The sequence below is a fragment of the Rhinopithecus roxellana genome, chromosome 7, assembly GCF_007565055.1.
Source record: "Rhinopithecus roxellana isolate Shanxi Qingling chromosome 7, ASM756505v1, whole genome shotgun sequence".
In the NCBI taxonomy this organism is placed as follows: domain Eukaryota; kingdom Metazoa; phylum Chordata; class Mammalia; order Primates; family Cercopithecidae; genus Rhinopithecus; species Rhinopithecus roxellana.
Window position 1 is genome coordinate 21,282,196 of NC_044555.1, and position 11,815 is coordinate 21,294,010.

Below are 11,815 nucleotides of genomic sequence, written 5' to 3' on the forward strand. Positions count from 1 at the left end.
CCCTGCTCCCCCGGGGCAATGGTAGGGGCAGGGGCGGGGCAGTGGCAGGGGCAGGGGCGCGGCGCAGGGGGGTGGGCGGCCTGAGGAGCCGAGGGAGGGCAGCTGCGCATGTCCACTCCCCCACTCGCCGCCGGGGGGGGGCCCCGGGGATCAAGCGTAGACCCCTGCCAGGCCTGTCAGAGCGTCCCAGCGCGCCCGCCTCCCCACGGACACAGGTGAGCGAGGCACCGGTGCCCCCGGCCCCGCCAGGCCTGGGGGTATCCCCGCGCCGGCTTTAGGGGACCCTCCCCCAAGCGCCAAGCCTTCTCCCGGGCGAGCGGCCCCTCACTCGGCCTGCCGGGACGGGTGTTGGCGCTGGGCTGGAGTCGGAATGGGTCTTGACAGGATGCCTGGGCGACACTGCTCACACCGAGCCCGAAGTGCAGCCCTGGTTTCGGGGACCCCTCCGCACTCCGAGCTTTGTACCTCACCCGGCCTCGTCCAGGAAAGCGCGACCTGGCGAGGCCGCCCTGACCCCAGATCCCGGCTCCTTAGCGCGCCGGCCTCGGTGAGCTGGACGAAGCCCCCCAACCTGGTCCCGGCGGCTCTGAGCGCGCGGCCACCGCCAGGAGCCCAGGGGACCCACCGGGGGCTCCGTGCCACTTGAGAGGACCGAGCCCCCCATCCCCGGCGCTTCCCGCGGGCTGAGACCCTGGGCCAGTGCCCTTGGCACGTGCCTCTGCGCCTCGCGGCTCCTCCCGGGAGAGGGGCTGTGAGGACCAGGGCCGCGGCCTCCCTGCGCGTCGAGGGAACTGGGCGAGTTTGGGGGTCCCGCCAGGCAGCTGGGGTGGGAGCTGCGCTCGGCCACTCGGCCAGTCCCCGGGCTCCCCTTCATCACCGTCGGCGCCCCCAGACTCCAGCCGCTTGGACCCCGACTTAAGAGGCAGCCTCGACCCCGCCTCTGCCTTCTGACCCATCCCTAAAGATGGCCGGGCACCCCTACAGGACCCCCAGAAGCAGACCTCTCCCTCCACGTGCGCCGCTGCCTCGCCCCTCCCCGCAGTCCTCCAGGTCTTCTTCCTGTCCCCAACCGTCGGGGACCCCCAAGCTCCATCCTCCACTTCCTGCTCTCTTCATCCCGCCCCCGCTCCTTCTGGGCCAGCGTCTCCAGTGACTATTCCCAGGGATCCCTCAGAGCTGAGGACGCCGAGGCTGCATCCCCATTTGGGACCTTGCCCCGACCCCGACCTCCGGATCTCCAACTCCACCAAACCTCGAAGCCACCATCTGCCCCCAAACCGCCGCTGCTCCAGGCTTTCGGAGGGGAGTCGTGGCAACAGCCATTAGGATGCACTAAGCGGGGCACTTCCTGAGCCCAAGGACACCGAGGGGCATTCACTGAGTGAATGGGAATGTGCTGCTAATAACTAACACTAATTGACCACCTGCCGTGTGCCCATCCTCTTCGAACACGCAACTTCCTTGTTCCTTATCTGTTATTGTCTCTTTCTCTCTGCCAGAATCTAATCCTCACAAGGGCAGGGACTGGGGTCTGTTTTGTTAACTGCCATACCACAATGCCTGGCACAAAGAAAGATTCTTGAATTAATGAATGGAGATTAAATTGTAATTTAAAAGCCTGGCATGAACTAAGCACCTTCTGCATGCTTATCACCTGCTACTGACATATAGTTCACTTTTTTTTTTTGAGATGGAGTTTTGCTCTTGTCGCCCAGGCTGGAGTGCAGTGGCCGGATCTCACCTCACTGCAAGCTCCGCCTCCCAGGTTCACGCCATTCTCCTGCCTCAGCCTCCCGAGTAGCTGGGATTACAGGCATCCGCCACCACGCCCGGCTAATTTTTTGTATTTTTAGTAGAGACGGGGTTTCATCATGTTGGGCAGGCTGGTCTCAAACTCCTGACCTCAGGTGATCCACCTGCCTCGGCCTCACAAAGTGCTGGGATTACAGGCGTGAGCCATTGCACCCGGCCCACTTTTTTACCTAGTTTGTTGTCTCTCACCCCAACCAGAATATAACCTTCATGAGGGCTACAGTTTGTTGTCTATTTATTGCCCACCTCTATGTCCTTGCCACACAGTAGGTTCCCAATAAATGTATGTTGAATAATTAATAAAGACAACATTCTAATGATAATGGCTAACAGACCACGTAACTGACATATTTATTTGGTTTATTGTCTTATCTGCCTCTGCCTTTTAGAACATAAACCTTCTGGGGGTGGGAATGTTGAGTCCCTACTGTCTGGCAGGCACTGTGCTGGGCTGGGGTTCAATGGTGACCCAAACCGGCAAAATCCTGCACTCTCATGGGCATAGGCATTCTCTGGTGAGGAAAATGTTCTAAAATTTAGTTATGGTGATAGTCGCACAACTTCATGAATATGCTAAAACCCGTTAAATTGGACACTAGCTGGCTGAACTTGATGGGATGTAAATTACATCTCAATAAAGCTGTTTGGGAAATCCAGACTTCATAGTTGTTGGTTCGTGTGAGGAGGGAAGGAGAGATGGGGGGGACGTGGGGCAGGGAGAAAACAACACAAATCATATATATATAGCACGCAAATTGGAAGGTGATCAGCACACAATAAGCACTCAGTAAATGTTAAAATAATGACACCCCACTGTCTCCTTGCCCTCACACGGTCTCCCCTAATGTATTGCCTGTTGTCTTGCTTCTTCTCTTCCCACTTGCAGAGCCCGCTGCCCAAGTCTCTTCCCTGAGCTGCCTGCTGGGGTCATGGAGCTGCCAACAAAGCCTGGCACCTTCGACCTGGGCCTGGCCACATGGAGCCCTTCCTTCCAGGGGGAAACCCACCGGGCACAGGCACGCTGCAGGGATGTTGGCAGGCAGCTTCCTGAGTACAAGGCTGTGGTGGTGGGTGCGAGTGGCGTGGGCAAGAGTGCGCTGACCATCCAGCTGAACCACCAGTGCTTCGTGGAGGACCACGACCCCACCATCCAGGATTCCTACTGGAAGGAGTTGACTCTGGACAGTGGGGACTGCATTCTGAATGTGCTGGACACAGCAGGGCAGGCCATCCATAGGGCCCTGCGTGACCAGTGCCTGGCTGTCTGTGATGGTGTGCTGGGCGTCTTCGCTCTCGATGACCCTTCGTCTCTGATCCAGCTGCAGCAGATATGGGCCACCTGGGGCCCTCACCCCGCCCAGCCCCTTGTCCTCGTAGGCAACAAGTGTGACCTTGTGACCACCGCTGGAGATGCTCATGCCGCTGCTGCAGCCCTTGCACACAGCTGGGGGGCCCACTTCGTGGAGACCTCAGCCAAAACACGGCAAGGCGTGGAGGAGGCCTTTTCCCTGCTGGTCCATGAGATCCAGAGGGTCCAGGAGGCCATGGCCAAGGAGCCCATGGCAAGGTCCTGTAGGGAGAAGGCCCGGCACCAGAAGGCCACCTGCCACTGTGGCTGCTCTGTGGCCTGATGGTCTTGGCCAAGAAATGTAGACCTCCCCCCAGGCCAGGGTGATTGTTTATTTGACATGAGACCCCTGAAGCAATTAGCTTTGAGGGACACATTCAGTATACTAGGGAAAGATGGACACCTCTCTTGTTTTCACTTGGTGAGGGGCTTTTTGGTAACATGGGAGTGCCTAATGTTGCTTTTGTTATGTCAAGTTGAGAGATTTTGTGCAAAATTAAATAAATGGTGTTTTTGGTTTCAAAGCTGCCTCCAGGCTGAGTGTTGTGTGGGTGAGAGTGAGACTGGGTAGAATGTTACTTGAGTTGTAAGAATTCTTTCATTCAAGAAATTCAGGGGGAGCCCACTGTGTGCCAGGCTCCGCTTTAGATACAAGGGAGGTAGAGGCAAACAAGACACTTAAAAATCCCTGCCCTTATAGATATGGCATCAGGCTAGATAGTGATAAAGGCTACATGTTAAAGGCAGGTGAAGGAATAGAGTGACAGGTCCAGGAAAGCCTTCTAGAGAGTAGGTGACATCTGGACAAAAACTTGAAGATATCCAAAGGCAGAGGGGATAGCCAGTGCAAAGGCCATGGCCACAAATCAGCTGCCGCCACAGCAACCCTCAGTATCTCCAGGGCCTGGAGCAAGAGTACAGGTAGGCCTCTACACTACATAACTAAATAGGTAAACAGACATTGCAAATCAAGCTTTACAAAGCAAACGAAATACACCTATCCTACTTTGGCAAATACACTTTCTTAGTGACCTGGCTATCCAGGCTCCAATTTCTCAGCCTTCTCAGAGTTCCCTGCCAGAATGTGCCTGTCTGCCAAAGAGTGTGCCTGTATTGGGACCTCCCATTCCCCAGCGCGAAGCCCTCTCCCGTTCTCTCCCCCGCATCAGGTGTTCATGTGTGCCTGTGACATCCCAGCCAGCACCTCAAGCTCTACTCACGTGCCCCACAAAGCCACCCCTTGGCCCTGAGGAGGATGGTCCCTTGGAAGATGATGGTGCAGGCCCTGAAAGTGGCCTGAAAGCCTGGGATCCCCATACCCAAGTGAGGCCTAAAAGGGGGACACAAGATCCGCGTGGGCACTGCCATTGTCCATGTTGATGCCTTCCCCTCCACCTCTAGGAGAGACATAGACTGAACAGGTGATTGCTCTAAAGTGCAGAACCCAGGGTAGGGGATCCTCTCCCCTAGTCTAAGGGCAACCACCACCGTGGGCACCACCAGCCCCTAGAAACTGCCACTCACACAGACAAGCACAGAGCTGCTTCAGATCATGTTTATTGTGGGGCCAGAGGGTAGGGATCCTCGGGTGGGAGGGCTGGTTGGCCGGGGTAAGTTGCTCTGGATGTGCTGGCGGGGAGCAGTCCTGGTGGCGGGATGGCAGGGGCACTCCTGGGTCCCAGGGTGCAAGGGATCCGAGCTGTGCTCAGGTTGGCAAGAGGCGGCGTGCAGGCAGCTGGGGCGCCGGGGTCTCTAGGCGTTTCACGCGCAGCAGTGCCCCCAGCACGCCCTCAGGGGGCACGTCGGAGCCCACATCCTGGTCGGCGGCACGGCGGAGGCGGCGCGGGGCTGCCACCCCCTCGGAGTCCGCGCTTCCGGCAAGAATCCGTCCCAGCAAGTACCTGCAGGGCCGAAGGCAATGCAGTGAGGCTGCGTCCGCGGTGGGGCATTCCCTGGCCCCACCCCCGAGGCCCAGAACGCAGGATCCACAACCACATACTGCCTGGGGACAGGTTCCCTCCCCAAGGAGGCGTCCTCAGCCCACTGCTTTCAGGAGACAGCCGTCCCCGCCTTTCATCCCAGAAACGGTGGCTTCCCTGCCTCCCTCTCCCCTTTCCAGGACCTGGGGTCCACTTCCCCCACTGAGTACTCAGCCAGGCATCCTTGCCCCGACTCCCTGGATCCAGGACCTCACTCCCTCTTAGGGCCCCAGGACTTAGAGGTTCGCACTCCACGGGAGAAGCAGGCGGCCCAGTTCCTCTCCCTCGACCTCCCCGGACGGAGGCACCCGACCCCTCCCCACCCCCTGCCGGGCACCTCAGCAGCTCGGGGTCCACGTCGGGTGTCTCGTCGCCTGCCTCCTCGGCATCCGGGCCCGCGGGTTCGTCGTCGTAGACTGGGGGCCGGGGTCGGAGCGCTGCGGCGGGGACAGGCGCGGGGACAAGCTGGGCTGCAAGGGCGGCAGGGTCAAGGCGGGCGCGGAGCAGAGCGCGAGCTAGCTGCGCTGCAGGCGCGTCGGGGTCGTCGTCCAGGCCCAGAGCCGGGCCAGAGTTGCGGGGGGCGCCCCAAACACGCAGCAGCTGCGCCAGGACGCGCGCCTGCTGATCCTCAGCCTCCTGAGCCTCGGCCCGCGCCCGCTCCTGACGTTCGGCCTCCAGCAGATGCGCCAGAGCCCGCGCCAGCTCCTGCACCGCCCCCGCCGCCTCACCTCGGGGCACTGACCGCCGGAAGCGGCGGGGAGCGCCAGTCTCAGCCAAGGGTGGCGACGCTGCGCTTAGGCCGCGGGGCTCCTGAGAGAAAATGAGGTGTGAAAAAAGAGTTTGTCAGCGTCTGTCGAGCCAGGGACCCAAGCCTGGGAAGCTCCGTGGGCCTCAAGCATCCCAGATGCCACCAAAAGCACCGTGACCATCCAAATATACCCGGACTCCCCTAAGGCCACTGGAAACCACCAAATATCTCCAAACACACTTAAGGCCACCAAAGATCCCCAGACACCCCCTACCCCGCCCCACAGCGCGCCAGTGATCCCTTGGTGACTCTCATAATTCCTCCCTCCCCACCCCCACTCCTGGGGACCGAGTTTCTTTATAAGAGTAGTGATGGTAGATATGACAGTTACAAATTTTTCCATATTTAATATTGTGAACAATAGGAACTATATGAATAAACTTGTTCATATACCATTTGGCATGTGTACAAGTTCATCTGTAGAATAAATTACCCAATAACAAATTTTCAGTTCAAGCAGTTTTGAAACAATTTCCACAAGTTTAAAGAAATAAAAGAGGGTACCAATAATCTGAGCAAGGAATAAAAGATCATAAAAATGACTGTGAAGGTTTGAAAAAGAAACATACAGGCCACAAATAAATATGTTTAAAAGGAGTGATGCCTGCAACACAAATAGCCAATAAAAGAGTGGTACACAGGGGCCGGGGGCTGTGGTTCACGCCTGTAATCCCAGCACTTTGGGAGGCCGAGACGGGCGGATCACAAGGTCAGGCGATCGAGACCATCCTGGCTAACACGGTGACAGCCCGTCTCTACTAAAAATACAAAAAAAATAGCTGGGCGTAGTGGCGGGCGCCTGTAGTCCCAGCTACTCGGGAGGCTGAGGCAGGAGAATGGCGTGAACCCGGGAAGTGGAGCTTGCAGTGAGCCAAGATCGCGCCACTGCACTCCAGCCTGGGCAACAGAGCGAGACTCCATCTCAAAAAAAAAAAAAAAAAAAAAAGAGTAGTACACAGAAGATACAGAGAATTCCTAAACAGTAGTAAGAGAAAAACTCATACAGAAATAGAAAAAATACATGATCACCTATTTCACAAAAATGATTACTAAACATGAAAAATTGGGCCAGGTGTAGTGGTTCATGCCTGTAATCTCAGCACTTTGGGAGGCCAATGCAGGAAGATCGCTTGAGGCCAGGAGTTTGAGACCAGCCTGGTCAACATAGCGAGACCCTGTCTCTACAAAAAATAAAACCAAAAAAAATGAGCGAGGCACACGCCCATAGTCCCAGCTACTTGGGAAGATGAAGTGGGAGGATCACCTGAGTCCAGAAGCTCAAGGTTGCAGTGAGCCCAGATTGCACCACTGCACTCCAGCGCGCATGACAGAGGAAGGCGCTGTCTCTAACAAACATAAAATAAAATTAAAAACCTCATTAGTAATCAGGGGAAAGCACATGAAAATGCCAGTGAGACACTATGCATAATATAACCAAAAGATTGACCCAAATCAAAAAGTCTGATAATATAAAGTGTTGATATGAATGCAGAAAAATGGGAATTTTCACACTATGCTGGTGAAAATTAAACTGGCAAAGTAATTTTGAAGAGCAGTTTGACAATATCTAAAAAGATGCACATATCCTGTGACCCACTCCTGGGATGTTATGCCCCAGAGTAGCTTTGGCACATACACTACTTATCACAAGTTCATGACAGATGACGGCAGCACTGTTTGTAATAGCATAAAAGGGCAGGGGAGAAAGAAAAGCCTGGAAACAATCCAATGTCCACCGACAAATTGAGAACACATATATAAATCATGATGTCCTCATAGGATATAATGTTATGCAGTAATACAAATAAATGAATTACAGCCACCAAGCATAAACTTGGATGAATCTCACAACCAAAGCAGAGCCAAGGAAAAAAAAAAAAAAAAAAAGCCAAGTTCCAGAATTTCACTGCAGACTGCCTGAGACTACTAGACACCCTGAGGACTTCCTAGTGACCCCTAGTGACTACGAGGAACCAGTCACCCAGTATGATTCCATTTCAATGATGTTCAAAAAGCAAGAAAAACTAAACAACGGATTGTTTTGAGAGCTACACATATGTGATAAGCTAGAAACAAAAGTAAGGAAGTAAAAGGGTCAATGGACAGAAAATATAGAATATGGACTGTGCGGGAACAGGGGCTGCCATGGGGAGGGGCACACAGGGGCTTCTAACTCTTGGTCAGGCTCTATTTATTCAGCTGGAGTGACTGCTACACGGGGGAGTTATTTTGTCATCATTCTTTACATTGTACATATATATTAAGCACATTGTTACACGGATATAAGGTAACAGTTTTTTTTTTTAATTCCCATCTTTGATGCAGACAGTATTGAAGAGCTAGAGGAGGATGCCTCTGCAAGTGCCCTTGCTTGGCGCCTACCACTCCTCAGTCACCCCGGGGTGTCACACTCACCAGCAATCACAGCCTCACACACATTATGAGGACTGACAGGCCTGGAGATGTCACATATACAGCCCAACACTGCCACAGCCACATGTAAGGACCTGCACACGTTCACATCTGCAGCTGCCCCTGCAGTTACACTCGCCAAGCCACCCAGGTGCAAGGACATGCACCATCCTTAAAGACACAATGCAGCAGAGAGACATCATGGCTCCTCTCCTCAGGATGACACAGCTCCACAAAGAAACAGAGAGAAACAGTCTCAGGAACACGCAAATGAAATCCCAGGCACTTGGTCCAACAGAACCACTACGGAATGTGCACACGGAGATGCGAAGACCACTCCCTCTCAAACAAAAACGAAATCACAGAGAGAGAGAGTGAGAGAGAGAGAGACGCCCATAGGCCATGCCAACACACATATAAGGATTCACAAATATACACACGGTGTCACTGAGAAAACAATCGGGCCCACAAAAGAATCGCGCACAGAAGTATCCCGGTATCACGCACACTACACACCCAGACGCACCACGGCACCTTTGTAGGACACTTGAAAGCGCTCAAACCAAAGAATACACACTTTCAAGGACACGACACCTCCACACCGCTGTCCTCACATCACACGCACACACACCGATGCGCGCGCGCCCTTTCTTAAAGCGCCTTAGTGCCATGGAGAGTGTCACAGGCACCGGGCGCGGAAAGGTGGGCAGGGCGAGGTTACCGGCGGCGCCCGGGACAACGCCACCTGCACAGGCAGAGACAGAATCAGGTCTCAGGTGTGCCGGCGTGGCTTGGGCGCGGACCGGCGCCCGGAGCCCAGGCCACCCTCGTCGATCTCTCCGCACGTACCGGGAGCCGGCTCGGGCGAGGGTGAGGTGGCGCAGCCCCAACTCCAACCCTCGCCGGTGGCATCCTCCCCCAACCCCACCCCGCCCCGGACTGGAGTCGCACCTTTACCGGCCGCGCGCAGAGCGCGGGGGGCGGCTGAAAGAGGCCCAGCAGCAGCAGCACCAAAAGGCCGACGCCCCCGGCCCGCGGCCCCCAGAGCAGCGGCGACCCCGCCATGCTGCCCCAGCGAGCCGGGCTCCGGACGGGCGGACTGGCTGGCAAGTGCGCAGTGCCGGGGCGAGCTGGCGAGGCTGCGGCGCTCTGCGGCTGCGCACGCCCGGAACCAGGGCCCACCCCCCAACCCCCCCACCCCCCACCAGACGCAGGCGCAGCCTCGGGGAACTGGCAGCCCCTCCAGATCTCCCGTCGCCATGGAGATGCCCAAAGGGCAAGGTGGAGAGCTGGCGGTTGCCATGGCAGTCGGAGGGCAGTTGCTGGGGCAACCGACCTTACAGTTACCTTGGCAGACAGGAAAACAGGCAAGAAAAATGGACTCAGTGGAGTGGAATGGGGGTCTGGTCCTCATCTCTCTTCCTTGGGGAGGAGATGGACTTTAGTTTGTTCATTAGATAAATAGTTAATGGATCACCCGCAGTGGGCCCGGCCCGCGCCAAGGGAGATAGATGGTTTCAATCTAGGTGATGTGACCATGGACAGCTCAGTTCGCCATTCTAAGGCTCAGGCTCTCAGAGGCGTAAAGGGGTTACTACTGACAGCCTCCCTCAGAGTGACCTTGGAGGTTTAGAATGACATTCAGTAGGAGCTCAATAAATGCTCCTTTCCATTCTCTCCTTGTCTCTTCGTCTTTTTTTTTTTCTGACAGGGTCTCACCCTGTCCTCCAGGCTGGAGGGCAGTGGCCGGATCTCAGCTCACTGCAATTTCCACCTCCAGGGTTCAAGCAATTCTCATGCCTCAGTCTGCCAAGTAGCTGGGACTACAGGTGCCCACCACCATGCCTGGCTACTTTTTGTATTTTGGTAGAGATGGGGTTTCGCCATGTTGCCCAGGTTGGTCTCCAACTTCTGAGCTCAAGCAATCGGTCCTCCTCGGCCTCCCAAAGTGCTGGGATTACAGGTGTTGAGCCAGCATGCCTGGCCCCGGCCCAATACTTTTATTTCTCTATGGCTATCTGTGTTTCTCTTTCTGTACTTATGTGCCCACAGCTCTCTCTGTGTCTTCCTCTCTCCCCATGTCTCTCCTTGTCTATGACTTTCTCTCCTTTCATCTCTGCAACCCCTGTCTTGTCTCTGTCTTTATTTTACTGTCTATATCTACTTGTTTTCCGTAGATATATACATAGATACATATATACATAAACTTTACCCATATATTGTTCCAGAAATAAGTTCAAGTCACTAAAATGACATATCAAAGGAAACAAGATCTTGAAAAAATGTGTATCCATAGGGCGAAAAATGTTGGGGAGGGAATGTTAACAATGGTTATCTCTGGGGAGGTAACTAATGGTTTGTTACTTTCTCCTTTATACTTTTCTATTGTCTGAAAAAAGAAAAAGTTACAATAGGCCAGGCGCGGTGGCTCACGCTTGTAATCCCAGCACTTTGGGAGGCCGAAGCGGGTGGATCACCTGAGGTCAGGAGTTTGAGACCAGCCTGGCCAACATGGTGAAACCCCGTCTCTACTAAAAATACAAAAATTAGCCGGGCGTGGTAGCGCATGCCTGTAATCCAAGCTACTCAGCAGGCTGAGGCAGGAGAATCACTTGAACCTGGGAGGCGGAGGTTGCAGTGAACTGAGATTACACTATTACATTACAGCCTGGGTGACAAGAGTGAAACGCCTTCTCAAAAAAAAAAAAAAAAATTATAATAATTATGTATCACTGTTACAATCAAATAAAAAAGAGTACAGATATTTTCATTTTGGAATTAAAACAAAATATGAAAACATGGCATAAACTTAAAGGGATGAAAAGAAAGATCCATTCATGGTGCTGTGGATGTATCTATCGAACCCATTGACTCTAACTGCCTTCATCTTGATAGTGTTACAAACAACTTTACAATGAAAATCTTTGTATAAATCTTTTTGTGAACCTGAAGATCATATCCACAGGAATGGTGTCATCAAAACACACTTAAGATGGCCCCCATGATTCCTGCCATCTGGCGTTCACGTGCTTGCATAATCCCCTGTCCTTGAGTTTGTGCATGACCAAGGGTGACTGACTGTATGCCATTACATGTATGTGATCATATTAAAAATAAGGTTGAGGCTGGGCATGGTGGCTTACGCCTGTAATCCCATCACTTTGGGAGGCCGAGGCGGGAGGATCACATGAGGCCAAAAGTTTGAGACCAGCCTGGCTAACATAGTGAAACCCCATCTCTACTAAAAATACAAAAATTAGCCGGGCGTGGTGGGGGGCATCTCTAATCCCAGCTACTCAGGAGGTTGAAGCATGAGAATTGCTTGAACCCAGGAGGCAGAGGTTGTAGTAAGCCAAGATTTCGCCACTGCACTCCAGCCTGAGCCTCAGAGTGAGACCCTGTCTCAAAAACTAAATAAATAAATAAGGTTGAAACGACCACGTTGTGGAAGACTCT

At 54.0% G+C, this 11,815-nt stretch overlaps 2 protein-coding genes across 2 annotated transcripts; one reads left to right on the forward strand and one right to left on the reverse strand.

Annotated features, from left to right (window-relative positions):
• Nucleotides 1-184: 184 nt before the first annotated feature.
• Nucleotides 185-3,637, forward strand: ERAS (ES cell expressed Ras). Its single transcript, XM_010361085.2, has 2 exons — nt 185-215; nt 2,699-3,637. Exon 2 carries the CDS (start codon nt 2,742-2,744, stop codon nt 3,441-3,443), a length of 702 nt encoding a protein of 233 aa, XP_010359387.1. The 5' UTR covers nt 185-215; nt 2,699-2,741; the 3' UTR covers nt 3,444-3,637.
• A 1,062-nt stretch (nt 3,638-4,699) lies between these two features.
• On the reverse strand, nt 4,700-9,524 carry PCSK1N (proprotein convertase subtilisin/kexin type 1 inhibitor). The gene is made up of 3 exons (XM_030934417.1): nt 9,311-9,524; nt 5,477-5,949; nt 4,700-5,061 (listed from the first exon to the last, which is right to left on the reverse strand). The coding sequence occupies exons 1-3, from the start codon at nt 9,422-9,424 to the stop codon at nt 4,866-4,868; spliced, it is 783 nt and encodes a 260-aa protein (XP_030790277.1). The 5' UTR covers nt 9,425-9,524; the 3' UTR covers nt 4,700-4,865.
• Nucleotides 9,525-11,815: the final 2,291 nt, after the last annotated feature.